This window comes from Lepidochelys kempii, chromosome 6 (assembly GCF_965140285.1).
Source record: "Lepidochelys kempii isolate rLepKem1 chromosome 6, rLepKem1.hap1, whole genome shotgun sequence".
Classification (NCBI taxonomy): Eukaryota; Metazoa; Chordata; order Testudines; family Cheloniidae; genus Lepidochelys; species Lepidochelys kempii.
Genome location: NC_136385.1, coordinates 116,560,662 through 116,581,046, shown reverse-complemented (window position 1 = coordinate 116,581,046; position 20,385 = coordinate 116,560,662). Strand labels below are relative to the sequence as shown.

At 45.5% G+C, this 20,385-nt stretch overlaps 1 protein-coding gene across 3 annotated transcripts in view; it reads right to left on the bottom strand.

Moving 5' to 3' along the window:
* CEP170B (centrosomal protein 170B) overlaps positions 1–20,385 on the bottom strand; it is a 98,547-nt gene that overhangs the window by 22,150 nt on the left and 56,012 nt on the right. For all 3 annotated transcript variants that reach the window (XM_073349816.1, XM_073349817.2, XM_073349818.2), the window contains 6 exons: positions 18,891–19,654; positions 16,131–16,319; positions 14,699–14,822; positions 11,290–13,086; positions 7,290–7,536; positions 1,291–1,450 (listed from right to left, as the gene is read on the bottom strand). In XM_073349816.1, coding sequence (XP_073205917.1) covers positions 1,291–1,450; positions 7,290–7,536; positions 11,290–13,086; positions 14,699–14,822; positions 16,131–16,319; positions 18,891–19,654 — 3,281 coding nt within the window. The remainder of the gene's footprint in view (positions 1–1,290; positions 1,451–7,289; positions 7,537–11,289; positions 13,087–14,698; positions 14,823–16,130; positions 16,320–18,890; positions 19,655–20,385) is intronic.

The following is a 20,385-nucleotide window of genomic DNA, read 5'->3' as shown; positions in this document are numbered from 1 at the left end:
AGGTTATCTAGTCCAACCCCCTACTCAAAGCAGCACCAATCCCCAACTAAATCATCCATTTTTTTTTCCTTTTTGCCCCGATCCTTAAATGGCCCCCTCAAGGACTGAACTCACAACCCTGGGTTTAGCAGGTCAATGCTCAAACCACTGAGCTATCCCTCCCCTCTGCCTAACCTAACCTAACTCAAATAATACATAAGGATCATTAACTGTTCCCATGTCTTTGTATCTATTTTATAGTATGCACAAAATCATATAACTGTACAGCAAGTGGAGACTCACAGACATGTTATATCAAAGGCCCTGTGAGTTACTTCACTTGGGGAGGGCAGGAGAAGCCAATCTGAAGGGGAACATCTAAAACTAGTGTGATGGGTGCTACCAACAGCCAGGCAGGGAAGGAGATAAGTCCCTTCAAAGGGAACAAATTAGAGGGCCAGACTTGCCCTACAGAATCTGCTCTGCTCAGCTGCTGGCTGGAAAGAGCAGAGTCCTACGTGGGCTCATCTGTGTGAACGTAGCAAACATCTGTAAACCTTTTGAGAGCCTTGGAGGAGCGGTGCTGTAGAAGTGCAAAATATGGTGTGCGACATGTGGCCAGAGTGCCCACAGCCAATGTCCTTGCTTTAAAATATAAAGGGTGGAAGAATTCCTTCTCTCTCCTCAACACTCCAGGGCCCAGCGAAGTCACAGAGCCAGGAGACCCCTGAGTTAAGCCCACACCAAGCAGCATATAAACTATGGGAAACTGATTTCCCCAAGAAGACTATACTTCTCCTAATCCAGGGAGACCCCCTGAGCAGGAGGCATCAAGACCTTGGGGAGTTGACTATTTTACCCTCACCATAGAGCTCTACTGCTTGCTGAAGACTCTAAATAAAATGAAAAGGAGTACTTGTGGCACCTTAGAGACTAACGAATTTATTAGAGCATAAGCTTTTGTGAGCTACAGCTTTTTACGGATATAGACTAACATGGCTGCTACTCTGAAACCTAAATAAAATGACTTATTCCCCACTCCCTGGCTGAGCAAGCCTACTACCATCTGGCAAGGGAAGACTCCTCCCTTTGAACCAAGCTGAGGAAAGTCTTGGTTCCACCTCTGTGTAAGCTGGCCAGAGCTGGCCACAGACAAAAGCTGTGTGCACTAAAGAGACAGTGTTCCTTTGGCTGCATTCCCTGCCCCTCCTGGTAGTAACTGGTGCTGCAGCCCTCCCCTTGCCACGGCTGGGTAGATGAACACTTGCTTCAGTTTTGTGGCCCAGATTTTTGTCACAACAGCAATCTTACCTCTTCCCTTGCTGATATGGTAGAAGCAGGGGTGTTGGGTACGGAGCTGAGGGAGGTGCTTGGTCCGGTTCCTGATGAACTCTGGGAATCCCCATCACCTGCGACATCATGAATCTCTCGAGCAAGGATGGCTACATCTTTCACCAAGGTTTGGCTTAATCTAGAGCACACAGCACAGCACAAGGCAGATCCATTAGACCGCACTGCCTCTGACAATAAACCTCACACTAATCCTTAACAGGCTGTTAAAAGTCCCTTGAATACGACAGCAGGAAGAGCCCTGACTGGGACTATTCTTTAATCCCGCTCTGCTATTATGGCAGTGGGCATGATGGGACCCCAGTCCTGCTGCAGGGCTCTAATGTGTCATTGTCCCATGGCCACGAAGGAGTCTTTATTGGGCCAGATGCACTAAAGCTGTATGAATTACACCTCTCTGCAGAGGCTGTAGAAGCCCTGTAGAAGCCACTGCTGCTTCAGGTGTCCCAGGAAACTCTGCCATCAAGAGTTGCTAAGAGAAGGTGCTGATTTAATCAGCACCCCCGCAGATCACACTCCCTCTTCACACTGGATTCCCATGCCTCTAAACTCTGATAAAAGGAAGTTTGCAACTGCTTTGCATCAAGGACCACTGCTAGGGACCTGGGCCATGGTTTTCACTGGTAGAAGCTCACATAAACCTGGGTTGAATCTGGTCCATTTTCTTTAGAGTGGAGCCGGAATGGTTTCAAAAATTGTGACGTTTTAATCAGAGGCTAATTCTATGGCTCTACCATAACATCAGGAAATGTTATATTATATGAGCAACCCAGAAACAAAATTTGTTTGTTTTTAAAAGAAAAACTTCCTTTAGACTTCTAATTTTAAAATTTCTTTCCCTTAAAAACCACACATAAAAAAGGACATCGACAAAACCTAACAGGAAAAGAAATATTTTCATGGATGCTTTTCAGGGGTTAATGATTTTTTTTTTTAATCTGACATTCCCTAGCTGCATAGGAAACTCAGTCTCCTGGATACAGTGGTAATGAGAGTCCAAAGAACCTAGGTAGATAAACAACATTGTTCTTAGGTATGAAAACCACAAAAGTGAAACTGACCAGTTCATTTTCACCCTCCAACCCAAGTGAGATGCAAAAATGAAAAGGCTTGCAAAAGTAAGCACCCAGATTGAGATACTTTAAAGGGATCTAATACCTAAGTCCCTTTAAAGAATCAAGTTAAAACCAAAAATTTCAGGTACCCAAACCAACTAGTCACTTTTTAAAAATCTTGGTCTAGTTTTTTAAAAAGGCTGATGTGATTTCTGCAAAGCTGTCTCTCAGCCAGCTAGTGTTGTCTTAATGTATTTTTTTTTACTGGAGTAATCAAGTAATTTATTAAACCATGAGGTCACCAAAATATTTTGAAGTGATTTCCTCAGAAACAAGATGTATAGCTGAACTAATGAAATAATATTTAGATCTGCATGTCTCATGCACCATCTACACTTGTCTGTTTCAGCTACAGTTGTTACAGACTGCATCAATTATGTGATTATCCTCTTTGTAAACAAGTGGAATTTTCTCCTTTAACTCTCACTTAATATTCTAAACCACGCCCAGTTAATTCTGGAGCAGGAGCGGAAAAATCAGAGCAGCAATTATGAACCAGACTACTTGACCGAGTTCTGCACAGTGCTCAGTGTGCAACGCTACACAAATCTGATGTAACCATTTATTTATAGCTTTTGCAATCTAAAGTGCTCTCTCTTTTAGGAAATCCTAATATGAAGCAAAGTTGATAACTGTTCAAATGATTGGAGGTTTTAACCTTGAAATTGGAACATTTGTAAAAGAAAAAACCTTTAGGAAATCCATACTGTGGACAATGTGGAAAGATGGACTGACTGTAGGTAAGAGTTGGCTTCTTAAACTGAAAGTATGGAAAGAATGGCAGGCACTACAGAATTCCTATACTGAACAAAGCTAGTATTTCTTTCCTATCCAACTGTGCTGTGTTACACATGACACCACTTTAAAAACCGATGCACTTTCACAGGGCCAACTGCCAGACTCTTCCAAACATCCAGAATAACCCATTATATAACAGACACTCTGGCTAGAGAACCTACTCCACATGAGCTCATCAGTGGCTTCAAAGCCTGTTTATTGAGATTAAATTTTGAAAGGAAAGGACAATGCTTTAGTGGTTAGAGCAGAGGACTGTGAGAATTCCTAGGTTCTATTCCACATGTGCCACGGGCTGTGTGAATGTGGGGCAAATCACAGCCTCTCCGTACCTTGGCAGGCCTTCAAAGGAAAGGGACAATCCCACCTGCCTATCTTACATGTGCTGTGAGGCTTAATCAATCACTTCAAACCGGATTTTTTAATTTTCGGGTGTGAAGGGGGAAAATATTAGCAGGGCAAAAATCAGGTAAGTAGCTGCTGGCAGACAGGTCAGGTTGGTAGCTGGAGATGGGAGACTCTGGTGGGAGAGAAGGTAAAGTGCCAGAGAGACAGGGAGCTAGCTGGACAGTTTTGCGGTTGGAAAGTAGGTAGCAGGGTGAGTGCATGATACTGGAAACAGGCAATGTACAGCCCACCAAGGGAGGAGGAGTAGAGCTGCCAGGTAGTCACTGGAAAGTGTCCAGATGGCGGGAACTGCTAAGATACCATGGCAAGAACAGGTGCTGAGAGCCAGCCAGAGAGCAAGTGCTCTCATGATGCTGGTGAGAGAGCAAGGGGTTGCTGGGCTCCGGGAGAACTGTAAACCTTTGTGCAGGGCAGCAGTTCTCAAACTTTAGCAACCCGAGGACCCCCATTTTGATTTAAAAATTTTCAGGGACCCACCCACCCCCCGCTCAGCAGGGCCATCCCTAGGGGCATGCGGGGCCCGGGACAAATCAGCATAGGCGTGGGAACTAGGGCTGTGGGGGATGCTGCAGTGCACCCGGAGTACCGGCTGGTGGCCCTGTGCGCCCGGAGTCCCAGCTGCCAGTCCCACGCCTGGGGCTTTTCTCCCGGCCTCAGCTTGGGGAGCGGGGGTGACAGGGATGAGGGAGCTGGCTTTCAGCACCTCCACTATTAAAAATGTTCCAGTGCCACTGCAAATCAGCCCCCGACAGCTTGGAGCCCCCACTGTCCATCGGTGGCTGGGCCGGTGGGAAGGATCCAGCCTGGTGCTGGGCGGCCTGCTGCTGCAGGCAGTTGCTGGCGGCTACCGCGGGGCTATTGTTGGCCATGGCCGCTCAGGGCTCTGGCTGGGGGACTTGCTGCATCAGGTCTTCCGTGACCGACCGCACTGGCCAATCGCACCAGCCTGCGGGCCCCCCCAAAGCGCGGGGCCCAGAGCAGTCGCCCCGATTCACCCTACCCAAGGGACGGCTCTGCCGCTCAGCCTCAGGCCCCGCCTCCACTCCATCCCTTCCTCCAATGCCCCACCCTCACCCCACCTCTTCCTGCCCCCCCCGCGGGAAGGAGTGGAGGGTGAGGGCTCTGGGAGGGAGTTTGGGTACAGGAGGGGGTGAGGGCTGCAGGCTCTGGGAAGGAGTCTGGGTGTGGGCTGTGGGCTCTGGGCTGGGGGTTAGGGTGCAAGAGGGTGTGAGAGGTGCAGGCTCTGGATGGGCGGAACTTACCTCGGGCAGCTCCCAAAAGCAACCGGTACATTGCTCTGGCAGCGGCTCTTAGGGGACTCCGCGCGCTGCCCCTGCCCACAGGCACCACCCCCGCAGCTCCCATTGGCCTCAGTTCCTGGCCAATGGGAGCTGCGGAGTTGGCGCTCGGGGTAGGGGCAGCGAGCGGAGACCCCCTGCCCCCTCCAAGGGCCGCAGGGATGTGCCCCCTGCTTCTGGGAGCGGCACAGAGCCAGGGCAGGCAGGGAGCCAGCCTTAGCCCCTCTGCGCCGCTGGACTTTTAGAGCCTAAAATCTCCCAGTTCAGCGTTAGTAGCCTCCAGGTGATAGAGCCTGATTCCAGGAGACTCCCAGTGAAACCGGGAGGGTTGGCAACCCTACCTGCTCAGCGGGGCCGGCTGATCATTCCACCCCCTCTCCTGAGTGCGCCCGTCTCTGCTCCTCCCCATTCATACCAGCACCCCCTGCATGCTGGGGAACATCCCTGGGAGGGAGGGGGAGGAGTTGATCAGTGGGGCCCGCGGACCCCCTGGAGTTACTCGGGGATCCCCAGGGGTCCACGACCCCAGTTTGAGAAACGCTGGTGTAGGGGATTTCATACTGTCACAGTGCAGAACATATCTTAGTAAGAAAATTTCCCTGTGGCTTGCTTAACCTTACAGTCTCAATTGCACTGCCCCCCCCTTCCATTCACACCTCTCCCTCACCTCTGAAGTGCAAACATCCGACAACACAAAGGCAACTACAGCCAGGGGTGAAAGTAAGTCGAGTGACTTACCGGTACTCTGGGGCCAGCTCTGGCCCCCAGAAGGGGCGGAGCCTAGGGCAGAAAGGGCGGGGTTGAGGGGGTCAGAGCCAGCCCCAGCCCACCCTGTAAGGTAAGGGCCCCCCTCACTGGGGTAGCAGCAGCAGCCCGGGGCTCCAGGGGCTATTTAAAGAGCCCGTGGCTCCCCTGCTTCTACCGCCCCGGTCCTTTAAATAGCCGCCAGAGCCCTGGGGAAGCGGCAGGGCTCCGGCGGCTATTTAAAGGGCCCAGGCAGTAGAAGCAGGGGAGCCCCAGGCCCTTTAAATAGCTGCCGGAGCCCTGCAGCCGCTACCCCAGGGCTCCAGCAGCGGGGCTTGGGAGGCAATTTAAAGGGCCTGGGGCTTCAGTCACTGCTGGGAGCCCCAGGCCCTTTAAATTGCCCCCTAGGGAAGCCGGTCTGCCCCAGTACGGTGCACCAGCTCTTGCCGGTATGCTGTACCGGGGCGTACCGGCTTACTTTCACCTCTGACTACAGCAACTGGTAAGAGGGAAGAGGAAGATTATTTATTTATTTGTTGCTCTCTAACTGTAATAGGTAACTGTCTTTTAATAAAAGGGAATCACGCTGCCAGCTCCCACGCTTTCCTGAGGAACTTACAATCTAAACAGACAGGTAAGAGAACAGGTGGAAGAAATGAGGTGGTATTATCCCCATTTTACAAATGGGGAATTGAGGCACAGCAAGATTAAGTGACTTGGTCAAGGTCACACAAAAAGTCTGTGGCAGAGCCAGTAACTGAATTCAGATCTCTTGGGTTTCAGTCCAGTGCCTTTACTACAGGGGCACCCTTTCCTTCCCTCTGCTCCATCAGTCCTCAGATCACTCCTTCAAATGCCCATTGCCCTTTACACATGAAGTCTTGTTAAAGACAAATGTGCCTCTGCATAGATACAATTCATCACAGCACATCTGTCAGAGCAACTGTCGTCCTTATCATCACTCCTGTGTTTTCCTCCCTGACCCCATATGGCCCAATCATTTAAACCAACAGTACCATAAAATAAACTCACAGGCTGGGCCACAGAGAAGTTTTATGACCTATTATAAACCCCTATGAGCCGGGGAGTTACAGGAGTGTAAATGGGACTGCTAAAGTAAACAGGAGGGTACAGACAATCATGTATTTTAGATTTGCTACTAAAGCAGGAACAGAAGCAGTCAAAACACAATGGACCCTCACTGAAGGCAACAGAAAATGGGAGCTGGATCAGGCCCTAAAACCAGAACTGTGTCTAACTGGGGGAGGGGGAGAATGAACAGATAAAGCAAAAGAAGTGATAGAATTTCAGTTGAAGGAGTAAACATACAACCAGCTCATGTCATTATATTACTCAAGGATCCTCCAAGTAAGGAGGAAAGGACTATGTAATTAATACTTGGCAGCATGACAGGCTGTACTGTGTCACTCCACAGCTCACAGGTACCCCTAGAGAGTACCCTTTATTCTCTAACTACATTCTTCGTTACAATGCTGGATTCTCTCTCCCCATGTTCCCTCCTTCCAGCTTGGTTTGAACTCTGAGCTAACACAGGAGATCAGCTTTCCTACAACGGCTTGGCACTGTGATTCCCGCTCACCTGGCTATCTCGGCTATCTCGGCTGTTTGCGCAATGAAGTTGAAGGGGTCAGGTTCATCGTAGTCTTCGTCGTCGTCCGTTTCTCTCCCCCTGTGCTTCTGTCGGCTCAGCCCCGAACCATGCGGCCTAGGTGTCTGTGTGGCTGTTGAAGCATGGGAGCGTTTGTGTTTAGGGGAGCTGTGATTTGAGCCATACTCCTCCTCTGAAGTAGAAGTGTAATCTGAACCCTGCTGTCTCCGCCTTGAAGCTTATAAAAAATGAATTGGTTTCAGATGAAGAAGGAGAGAAGAGATTTAAGTCTAACTACAGTGGGCAAAACAAGGAGTAATACAAACTAGTCCACAAAACACAAAGCAAGGCCTGGAGAGTTTCTGTGCATCTTTTCAGTTAAAGAAAACTTTGGTACAGCTTATTTTAAAATGGCTCACAGTTTTAACGGATCTGCCACAAGCTATATGAATTTGAAGTTATAAATTCCAGTGGAAAAGCATATTGACTGTATTATCAACTAAATATACACAATTATTATTGGCAGACTTGATTTTCCATACACAGAAGCCCCATCTATAAGTAGTACACAAGTTAGATTCCTAGAAGTCCCCAAGGCCCAATTTTCAAGTGTGCTGAGCATCTTAAAGGTGAGCTGGAAGTAAAAAATAAAAAAATTTAAAAAGGTTGGTGGTTTGAATGAAGCATAGATTTTCATGCTCCATTTTATTTGTGAAAATCTGCATTCCCTTTTAACAGGATTTCAAACTCCTCAGGAAAGTATTCAAATGTACTTTGGGCTTGCTCCAAAGTCTCCTAAAGTCAATGAGAGTCTTTTCCTTCATTTCCCTGTGCTCTGAAGCCGGTCCTTAAGCACTTAGATACCCATTTTTAGGCATCTACATATCAACATTAGGCCAACTCAGTGCCTACATTTGAAACTTGGGCTCCCAATATTTGTTTAATATCCCATTATATTACTTTAATTATTAATGGTTTCACTGCTTACATTCTGCCATGATAATCTATAAAAGACAGAATTAGCCACTTTATTTAAAACTAAAGTATGACCTGAATACACTTAAAAGCTTCACTGTGTCACCAAGGTTATCATAATACTAAACCACAAATCAAGTAAAGCTAGTGACAGAAGTAATGGACATAGGTGGTATTAGACAAATGAAAATATTGCATTTGGCATATAAAATGTGGAGAGCAACTGTCTATAGACATGCAGTTACCCCTTAACTATGAACAGAACACTCCTAGCCACATTACTAGTTTGGTTACAACTTTCTAAGAGCCTTGGCTCATGACAAAGTTACCAGAAAAATGAATCTGTTCGTAATTCATCTGAGAGGAAGTTTGAAAAAAACAACAACTAAAAAGCCATTCAACTTTCAGAATCAAGAGGTTACTCTTGCATTCAGTAGACATTTCAAAATTAAGGGCTTGATCCACCAGTCACCTCGGCTAGTGTAAATCAGAATTAAGTCCACTGAAGTCAATGACATTACGCTGTATAAATCCAGCATAAGTGAGAGCTTTCAAAGCATTCTGATAATATCCTGACATCTCAGTACAATTGCTTAAGATAGTCTGACAACATCCTGGCATCTCATGTCCCATGGCCATGTATTCATTCCGTTTCTCTATTTGTAGGATTATGTTTTCACTGGCATGAAAAGAGGTAATGGCTCTTAGCTAACTATTTTAAGAAATCCTTGAATAAGGCAGCTGGATCTACCTCACTGCTCTCTCCTAGTCCTCAAATCACCCAGAATCTCTGGTTCCAGTGTCAAAGCACATCACTTTCAAATTGTTACTGTATCATGTTAAAAAAATGCCTTGATACCACAGTGAAACATTTAAGCTTATTCAAGTTTATTTTTTGCTCTTATAAGGGGGTACTAGCTGTTTGTTCATTAGTGCAGGAACACGTATCAAACACTATCTACAGTACAACAAAGCATATTGAAGTACCCCAGTCTATGTAGAACTTGTGCAAGGTCCAGAATTCTATCAAGGAATTAGAAGATTAGTATCCTAATAGAAAACGATTTAACAGAAAGAATTATAATTTTCTGCTGTAATTCTACACAAGAAACATTGTTAGTGTGTTGCAACAAAGTACTGGAAGCCAAAAACCAATTCATTTAGAAAAAGAACTGGGCATGAATTTGTTTTAACATTTGAAGTCTGTAGTCCAGTGCAAGGGAAGAACCTATTTAGAAAACTCTGAAATGTAAGGATGGAAGGAACCTCAAGAGGTCATCTAGTCCAATCCCCTGCGCTTTGAATTTGTCAATATTCTAACACAAGAGAATGTAAATAGGAGCACCGTCTCAGAAAACACGAGGGAAATATTGTACATATTCCCTTAGCTTGTTCATACTCTATGCTGATTTCTTTGCATATCAGTGTGTAAAAAAAAAACCCAACAAAATAAAAGGAGATTAGATCATTTAAAAAGTCAAAATTAAAACAACAGCAGTGAATAACAATTCCAGCATGCAATAGGAAGCTAAATACCACAACATTTATAAAAGTACAGAAAAGAGGCATTTATCTAGCACTCTAAGGGCTGATCCACGCTGCTGCAATTGATGCAGCAGGGGTCAATTTATTGGGTCTAATGAAGACCCGCTAAATCGATGGCAGAGCACTCTCTGGTTGACCCCGGTAGTCCACCTCCCCAAAAAGAGTAAGGGAAGTCAACCGGAGAGCATCTCCCATTGACACAGCACAGTGAAGACACCGGGGTAAGTCGACCTAAGCTACGTTGACTCCAGCTATGTTATTCATGTAGCTGGAGTAGCGTAATTTATGTCGACTTACCACGGTAGTGAGGACAAGCCCTAAAGGCCTTTGACACAAGTTACAAAAAAATGATGGGCTGAAACTAGCCACAGTCCCAACAGCCCCAGTGAAACTCAGCAAGACACAGAATTCCTCACCCTCTTCATTCCCCTCCTTCTCTAAAAAACCAAGTGAATTGATATGACTTGCTGCATGACCCGAAGACCAAGGAACCAGGATATCAGACCAAATGATGTTCAGAACCAACTCTGATTACTGTGCAGTATCTGTCATATCCATCTTCCCCATCTATTAATTTAAGTACAAGGCTCTGCACAGGTAAACAGCAGAATAATCTGCATCATATTCCTCAATGAGAGATTTAAATATGCAGCTACTGTAACTATGGCACATTTTGGAGGCTGCAGGCCAAACAATAAAAAAGGGCAGAGGCAATCTCCCCCCATGGGCTATCAGAGTTCAACACCAATTGTCCAATCATGCAATGTTTTGAAATTTCTGCAAGCAGCAAAGCTGCTTCCAGTTTATTTGCTCACTTGCTTATTCCTTGTTTTGCCTTCTCCGATGCCTTCAAAATTTACCACTCTGACCTCAAACCATCATTGACACAGTTGTAAATTCTCTGTTGGGCCAACGTGCATGTTCTGTGGCTCTTCAAAACCAAAGACAAGCAGCCAATTTCCATGTGATACTGGAAAGTCAAGAAGTTCTATCTTTGTAATAGGGCCAAGATCTTCATGTGAGTAGTGATTTTGGGTGCCCAACTCGAGACACTTCAGAAAGGCCTCTGATTTTTAGAAAGTGCTGAATACCCACCCTCTGAAAGTCATCCCCTATTAAAGCATCTCAGGTTGAGCATAGAATAACTGAGGCACTCAAAAATCACTAATAACTCATGAAATCCTTCTGGTTGATCAAACGATCTCAATTGGGTATGAAAAAATTGGGCGTACATGCTATTTCTATACCTTGACGTGTCCAGTTGTGTTGTTCCTGAATTGCTCCAACATGCTTATTTGTGCGCACCCCCCCCCGTCCCTCTTTCTTGTTCCCTTTCCTCTCTTCCTCCTCATTGCACACCCACCGCCGTACTTTTGTTATTCCTAGGAGAACTACACCTGGAGCCCACACAGAGAATCTGTATATTATAGAAGAGTGGAACTAAGGAGAAACATAAAACGTAAGCACTTACTGGAAGTGGATGAATACCTGGCACTGCCAGAACGAGTTCTACTGAAAGGTTGCTTTGTAGTAGCAGCAGCTGCAGTTCTTCTAGCTGCCGTTCTAGCCTCTGACACAGGTGGCTTCCGATTTGCATAATACGACTCCACACTGCGTCCCGAAAACCCAGTTCTTGGCTGCGTAGTTTCAGAGTCGCTTGGCACTGTAAACGAACCTGCCCGTTTCCTTGGCATGGCCAGGATGTCAAGCCTGGACAGCTTTTTAGACTCCGCGGATTGTTTAGAAGACCCAGTTGTGGCTTCGAGGTTGGAGGCTGTTTTCTCTGTGTCGGCACATTCATTATCTGATGCATCTCCCAACCGGGCGCGACGGAGTTTGGAGGCCCTGGTGGGCCTGGGGGTTGATAAACTGTTGGACCTGGTGAGAACCTGCTGGATCTTTTGCATGTTTGCAGTCACTTTGCTGCGCTCCTCTTTCACAGCCTGAGTAAAGGGTTTCCTTCTGGGGACGGATTTTGACACAGAATGCTCGTGATCAGAGGAGGCCGTTTCTGTTACCGGGAAGTAAGGAAGACTAGAGCTTCTTTCGTCATCCGTAAAATCCAGTGACCCACGAGCCCCAGCACTACGCTTGATTTGGAAACGTTTGGCGGTTTCTCCTCTATTTCCTGCCTCGAGCGGAAGCATCCTGCGTTTTTCAGACAGCCTTTCGCGAGCGCTGGGCTGGCTGCACTGGTCCTGGATAGAGGGAGTGGAGGAGGATTTCTCTTTCTGCAAGCTGCTCGTAACTTGGCGTTTTGGTGTGCTGCTTGGGACGTTTTTACCGCTAACCAAGCTGACAGTGCTTGCCGTGTCCACATCAGAGTCCCCAGATAAGGAGTCTTCTAGCTGCCCGGGAATAGTTTCTGAAGGGTCCAGCTGGTGGTTTTGACAGAATAATTTGGCTTCCAGTGCTGCCAAAGCAGTTTCAGTGTCTTTAAGGATAAGATGAGTGTCTTGATTATAGTCCATACGGCTTGACCTTGCAACATCTAAATCTTTAAGCAGAGGGTGACTTGAAATATGAGGAAGTTTATTCTGAGGAACAACGCCACTTGATTTATCTTTGGTAAAACTTTCCTGCCTAATGAAGGAGGATATTTCTTTTGTGGCTACGTTTTCTTGCTCTTGAGAAAGACTCTGATGAAGGGAAATAACCATTTTCCCCGATGCACTAACATAAGTGCTGTTAATGTCGTTGACCACTGGCTTTGCAGAAGCAGCTGCACTAGGTGACTTGACAGCCAACTCTTGATCCTTGCATTCTTTGTCTGCTCGAGAACGAGACGTGCTTAGAGAAAGCTTGGAGGGAACCCCGACCTCATTAGTTTCATCACCAATGTAGAAGGAAGTAGATACTGGCTCACTTACAGCTGCGATACTAGAAATCCCTGGAGCTGCCGGCTGTCGGACCTCAGATTTTAAGTCTTCCCCCCTTTGCCGTTCTTGCTCAGGCATTTTACTGTTTTCTTTGCATTTCTTGCCTTTTTCCAAACCAAAGCCATCATCGGACTTGCTGGCATCACTCAGGCTATCGGGATCCAAGTCCTCTTGGATGAACAATCGGGTGTTGGGATCAGCACAGATTTCTTTACCCTGTTCCTTTACAATGTTTCTCTTGGATACTTCAGGATAGGAGTCTTGACAAGTTAAACCTGCGGGTGTTGGGCTGTCAGATTTATCACTCGGTGGGAGCTGGGGAAGAAGCCTTCTTGTTCTTGAGGGCACAATGGTCTCTGGTTCCCCCGGTTTATGAGCTGTGCCACTTTCTAAGGAAGATTAAAAGACACCCATTAAATGCTGTTTACATGCTGGACTAGAACATTGCATTTATTCACCAGGGGCTTGAACCTGCAAGGCGCAGATCCAGAAAGGCAATTAAGTACGCGCTTAATCTTAAGCATGGACATCAATAGGTCCCATACATATGCTTAAAGCTAAGCATTTGCTTAAGTCCCAGGCTGGATCAGGGCCAGAGTGCTCATCACCTGGCAGAATCAAGTCCTAAATCTGATTTAATAACCTTGACATTCAAACATCCCAGCCGTGTAGCACTCTTGTCACAGTTATATAAATCTAAAAAACCATACAAATATACAAGAGACCCTGAAACTATATCTTCTTCCTGCCAAAGGGAACAGGGAAAAGCTGTCAACCACATAGCCATATGTTTGGACCAGAGATGCACCATTGTAAGAAATGTGCTAGATGATGTAGCTTACTTCACTAAAGAGATGTCACTGTCCACTAGTACAGACCTTACCAGATAGTATTCCACATCAAAGTCTCCGTATAGAAATCCTATTGGTTAAACCAGTTTAGGAATTAGCAGCCAAGGATATTCTACGTGTTATTAAGGACACGCTTTACTGGAAGAGTTTTATTATTTCACCCCATGTCACAGCTCAGGATTTCATATCTTCCACCATTTTTAGTTTAAATAATAAGTGGCTTGGAACTTGAATTCTCCTGGACAATTGGGTTTTTTATTTTACAATGCCAATCAAGTACAATGTGCCACATTATGGAAATAATCTCTGGAACAAAGTAATTGCTTTCTGCAGCCTTTTAGCTGTTGGAGAGAGGACATATGGCTCCTTATCTAGAGAGAGGGGGCATGGTTATCTTCTGGATTACAACATTTCCTCCTCTCTCCCACTCCCATTCTCAACATCAGGTCTTAGGGCCCTTTCAGTTTTTTAGCTCCTATCTCTGACATGATTCTAAGACTTCACTTTGTTTTTTCTTCTCTTGTACTTTGTTCTATGCATCAGGCCCCCTACAATCACTTCAAATACTGCTACCTAGCGCTACCAAACCCAAGGACAGTCTGATATGCTCAGCACAGCTTGAGAACATAGGAGAAGTGCAACAAAACCACAGCTAAAGATGGCTGGTCAGTGCTTGCTTTCATAAATGACTTGCAAAGGAAAAATTGGGGTTCTGCCTTTCCCTTTTGCTTCATAATGAAGTACAAACAATTCCTGATGGATGGTTATTTCCAATCCTGCCCCTGTAAGTGTTATTGTTCCCTATGCCACCTGAACAAACTTCAGGAATGTCAAGTACGGTCTTCACTTTTCTTGTTGGAGGACTTCTTGGATGACTCATATGTGCACTGGCTGCCTTCGTAACCCTTAACTGAAGGGACGAGGCAGCTAATCCTAAACAAAGAAAGATTTCTTTCCATATACTTTAGTTAAAACAGAAAATAAGCTGTAAGAAAATTTAAGAGCATTTCAAGCTTTCTCTAGGTCCATCAGAAAGCAACAAAAAAGAGCATAAGAACATCTCTCTCCCACCCCTCCCCACACACACTTTTCATTTCACTTTTAAATAAACTGTCCAGCATCCTGAAGATGGCATCAGCACAGTACTTACCGGTATGGCCCTCTGATACTAATCCCTGCTGTTGAACATCACAAACCCCTGAGTCTGTGTAGCTGTCAGCAAGACTTGCCCACCTAGACACCCACTTCTGACCACCTTGAGATGCTGGAGGCCCCTATAAAGAGACAAATGGAATGTTATAAATTTTTTAACCAAAGTCTTGTCACAAAACCCCTCTGTGATACCCTGTATCCACATGACACCTTGTACCCCATGTTCACCCCTTTATATGATTATGATATATTCTGTACCAAGTATGCTTTGTGAGGTATCATTTGAAAACTCAATCTGCAGAACATCACTGTCCTGTTAAGATGTGTATAACAACACTATGTGTAAAATTGAGATTTTGCTATATGATTGTTACTGAAACATGTTGTAGTTCTGGGTAACGCCAACAAACCCATTTTTCAGAGGCAAAGACACACTGACAACCCCAGACAGGTACCAAAAAAGTCAAGTGAGTTATCACTTACTTAAGCAGCCATTCTTCAGCAATGGGAAAGTGTAAAAAAGAAGTTTACATTTCCTTCCAGCCACGGTGCGTATCTCACATACAGAGGGGACTGTTTGTCTACACCCTGGTGGGGCGGTAATCCTCAGAGAGAGGAGGAGGGTATAAAAATAAAGGACAGTGACCTCCACAGGACACCTCTCTCCTTCTTCCATTTCTCTGCTTATGGCAGCAACAACTCTCAAAGAACTGAACAAGGGAAGGAGTGGTCCCAGGCTGGAAAGGGACGCAGCCTGTGAAATGTATTGCAGCTCATGGTGAGACAAACCTTTTGCTTTTAAGCCTATTAGTCTGATAAAGTTTAGGAATTAGCTTGCGTGTTTAATCTTTTATTTCTTTGGTAACCAATGCTGACTTTTATGCCTTACCATTTATAATCACTTAAAATCTATCTTTCTCTAGTTGTTAAACTTGTTTTATTGTCTTATCTAAACCAGTGTGTTTGATAGTAGAGATTTCTTAAACACTTTAATGTCAGCAGGACTGGTGCCTATTCATTACCCAGTGCTGGAATGATGGGACTATTTATGAGCTTGTACTGGCCAGTGGGTATTGAACAGTACAAGACACCCATTTCTAGGGGACAAGGCTGGGATTCAGGGATATGCGGGTATTGACCTGTATGTAATTTATGGATGTCTGGGCATAGCATTCATGTACTCAGCTGGGAGTGACTTTACTTGCTAGGGGCTGTGTGCGAGCAGAGGTTTGCTATTCACCAGCAAAGCAGTGTTAAAGGCATCCCAGTCTGAAGAGCTAAAGGGACACAGCAGTTCAGGTTTCACCCTAGGAATGTCACACCCTCCTGAGAGCCTGTTGCACACACAGACTGATCTCCCAAAGGTGAAATCAAATCAATACATTCCCACCTAGGCCGAAAAGCACATAAATCACCCCTGTTCCCTGTACCTGCATCTCAGCCTGGGACCCACTAGTGGGTTTTGAAGGGAATGCCTGGAGCAGAAGTGTCTTCTGACTGGTGCCATTTTCAGTGATTAGATGCTGGTGAGAGCTTGATTCTTCCTTTTCGCCTTTTATAATAGGTCTGTAGGCTGAAGATAATCTGGAAAACTCTGGAGATTCAAACACTCCAAAAACCTAAAAAAGTGTGCGGAGGGGGAGGGGAGGGGAGGGGAGAGATTAAAACAGTGTAACCATGAAAGCTAAATCCAAAAAATGCTAATCACACTGAAACTGTGGTCCCAAATGGTTAGCTATTAACCAATTCTTATATACCATGTAAGTTCTACTCGCCACTCTTCAAAAGTTATTTCTAAGGCTATGTCCACACTAGCACTTTTGTCGGTAAAACTTTTATCGGTCAGGGGTGTGAAAAAGCCACACATCCCCGCCCGACAAAAGGGCCAGTGTGGACAACGCTATGTCGACAGGAGACGCTTTCCCACTGACAGACTCGTTGGGGGTGGTTTAATTATGCCGCTGTAAGGTCTGTAGTGTAGACAAAGTCTAAAACACTTTATAGATACGTTTCCAAATTCGTACGGTATTCCAGTACATTCCCTATAAAATTAAACATTTGCACAGCTAAATCCTTTTTCATCCAAGTAAAATTTAGTATATCAGGAAAAAACTGGATGGTAATGTGAATTAAGCTGTGGAAGAGTCTCTCAAGGGAAGCGATGGAAGATCCATCAGTAGGGACTTTTAAAACCAGACTGGGCAGAGGACTTGATAACGTACTGATAAGAACAGCCCTCCACCATCAGAGAGATGGACCTGATGACCTAACAGGTCCTCTCCATCTCTCATTGCTATGATTTATCTCAAAGCACTTTACAATAAAGCCACAAAACACCCCTGTGAGGATGAAATCATCATTATCTCTGTTTTACAAAGCGGGAAAACTGCAGCACAGAGCAGTTTAGTGATGTGGCCAAGGCCTCTGGAAGTTGGTGGCAGAATCAAAATAAGAATCAAGTCACTTGACTCCCAAATTGCAGTGCTCTAACCATGAGAATATCCTTCTCCTTAGTGCAAAGATCTATTAATTGGGGTATTTTTATACTATTGCATTATGATTGTTTATATATCAGGGTCAAGGCCTCATTGAGCTGCATGCTGTTCAAACATTGACCCAATCTTTGCCCCCTAAGAGCTTGCAATCTAGTTTAAGGGCTTATTTTTTTACAGGGAAGTAGCCCAGAAGAGATATAGCAGAATAGCTATTCCGTACTCGCTCTTCATGTGGACACTCTTATTAGTCTTTGGAAGCGGACTAAGCTAATCCCCAAAGAGGCACTCAGTGTGGAATAAGCGTGTCCACGTGGGGCACTAGTGCAAAATAGCTCCTGCGCTTTAAATTCACATCCTCACTTATTTCACACTGGCTTCCCTATGTAGACAAGTCCTAAAACAACTTGCAGCGAGTGGGTGTAACAAACCATTGGAAGGGAGCGAGGAGGGGGATGAATGTGGAGTAGCAGAGACAAAATCACATGGGTACATGGGCCAGCTAGTGCAGAGCTTCAGAGCCTGACTCAATGACAGGATGTTTTTTTCAAACTAGTTACTTTACCCTTTGCCTACATTTCTGTTATTTTTCATGTGCCTGTTTTACTTGAACCTCTGCCTGCTGCCTCTGTTGTTAAACCTGAAAATAGGCCAAGCTTTACAAAATAACTGGTTGTTTGGGGTGGTTGGGTTTTTTTGAGTTATCATTCATTTTACATTTTTTAAATTAAAACAGATACAATCATTTCCATGACCAACCCCACCTGGACACTCCCTTCCCTACAGCAATTAGTTGCTGTCTGCCTGGACAAGTCCCCTTTAGCGAAATCAAACCACCCTCAACTAGGAGTTGGGGATGCCACTGGGACTCCTGAGTTAGAGAAAATCTGTCTTCCATTTCAGCTTCTTTTGGCCTGCCAGGGAGAGCCTGCCAGGCAGAGTATACATGTCCCATATATTATTAACAGCAGGGCTGGAGGAAGTGGTGTAAAGGGCACGATGCATAATTAGATCCTGAATTTGCAAAGACTTGTGCATTCGAGCAGTCCTGTTCCGTAAAGTTACTCATGCGAACAAATCTTTGCAGAATCGACCCCTTCATTATTTTGAGCATCATGTTGCCCTATGCTGGTACATTTGCAAGGCCATTCTTGTACCTTTGCATGTAAATCCTCTTTGCACACAAAGATATGAGTTGCTATAAAGTTCCCCTGCCCCTTTTCAGATGCGTTTTTAATGGATATTTTACCCCCATTTACGGTGCCTGTGTAACCCACTGGTGAGTGTGTGACAGGATCCTGCCTGTGCCGGCTCCACAGAGGACAGGAATCCCTTAGAGCTCACATCCAACTCACACCCTTTAGCTGAAGCCTTCGCAGCTCGTATTTTTGACTCGAGGGGTATGTCAACACTGCACGCGGCAGCGTCTCAGAGCCCAGTTCTACAGACAAGGCTACAGCACTAAAATGGATGTATAGACATTCAGGCTCAGGGTCTGAAGCCTAGGGAGGGGAGTGGGCTGTTTGACGCTCTAGCATAAGCCCATGGGCCCGAGTCTGTAGACCTGGGCTCTGAGATTAGCAGCTGCAGGCTGCCACTTTGCAGTGTACATGTACCCTAGAGGTCCCTGGGTCAATCCCTGGTTTGTCAGCCAACAGTGATCACATTTATAAGAGGTGTTCCCTGGAGTGATTTTACCTGATCGATCATTTTCCGAGCTTCTTCTACTTCTTTATCTTGTGACTCCGTCTCAATGGTGTATGTGCCCGTTTCACTTAAACTGTCCTCCTCATCATGCTTCCTAGCCTTGACCAATTTTGGGTCGGTAGGTGATGCGGTGACAGGGTCTGGTGCAGACGATATTACTACCCGTGGAGCCACTGGCATCTGCAGAGGTGCTGGCTTCTCAGCGCTTGGCTTTCCAGCTTGAGAGTTTTGCCTTAGAAACTCAGCAGCAAAATCCTGAGCAATTTTAGACTTCCTCCCAATGCTGCCGTAGTTCTTTGCAGACGGCCTTGAAGCAGAGGATGACGAGGAGCTGATCCGATCTTCTGTCTTCTCTCTCTTAAAGGAGCTGGATCTTTGTGTCCCCGAGGAGTTGCTAGCTGGCTTGCCTGCCTGGGCAGCCAGATGAGGAGGTGGCACTGGGCTACCAAGCTTCTCAGCGGGCATGGCAGCTTTGCGCTTTTCCACCTTGGTTTTCGGCACGGGATCCGTGTCGCTCTGAGAGGAGTGTGCGCTGTGCGTGAAGGACTGTGACCTCTTTTTACGAGGCGTGTCATCATCAAAGAACTCAATGACGAAGGCCTGCTGGTTATGCAGCATTTCCTGGGGGTCACGCTTGATCTGGCGCTGCAGCCTGGCTTGCTCAGCTGCATGGTCACTGCTGGTGGTCTCCTTTTCTGCTGTGGGTGCAACGGGGTCTTCGGAATCGCTTTGCGTCCCATCTTCATGTCTGTTACCTGCAAATGATTACACACAATTGAGTCCTACACTAACATTTCACTGTAACCCTAATAACCACCTCCCAGCACGGTCAATCCTCGATTTTTCTCTTTGTAAAGGAATAGTTCATAGTGGGCACGCTGCAAAAGACAGCTGTTTGATCTGGTGTTTAAAGAGAGCTGACGGTTTGTGTCCCAGAATGATGAAAGAGTGGGAAGTAGAGGAAGGGGTTGTAGGGAGCTGGCTGATGGAGTTCTTTTTTGAATACGGTTGGGGTTTTGCTTTTGTTGTTATTGTAAAATTAATTATGCGTCAGACAATCTAGAGCTTTTTATGTGCATCTTTTTTAATATTTAAATCAAAATAAATACATGTAATTATTTTACCATTCTGTGCAATTTCACTAGTCTCAAAGATTATCTTGTTTATGTATCTTTTGCTCCGGGACAAAAATTACCCTGCAGAGCAGGGGAAACAAAACAAGACAAAAGAAAAGCCCTGTGGATTGCATTCCACGGACTCAAACCAAGATGATCAAAGAGCAGCAGGCTGATGGAATTCATAGCTAAAGCGCCTCTGAACTTCTATTCTCTCTCCCCCTTAGGACTTGCAGGATTTTCATTTTTTCTGAAGGATTAAGGCCATAAAATTTCCAAACATTATGTATATGGCTTCCACATCATTTCTTCACCCTCCTGGCAAAGGTTAACTTGGTTATTTTATGGACGCTTCTTGCTCATTAAGCTCT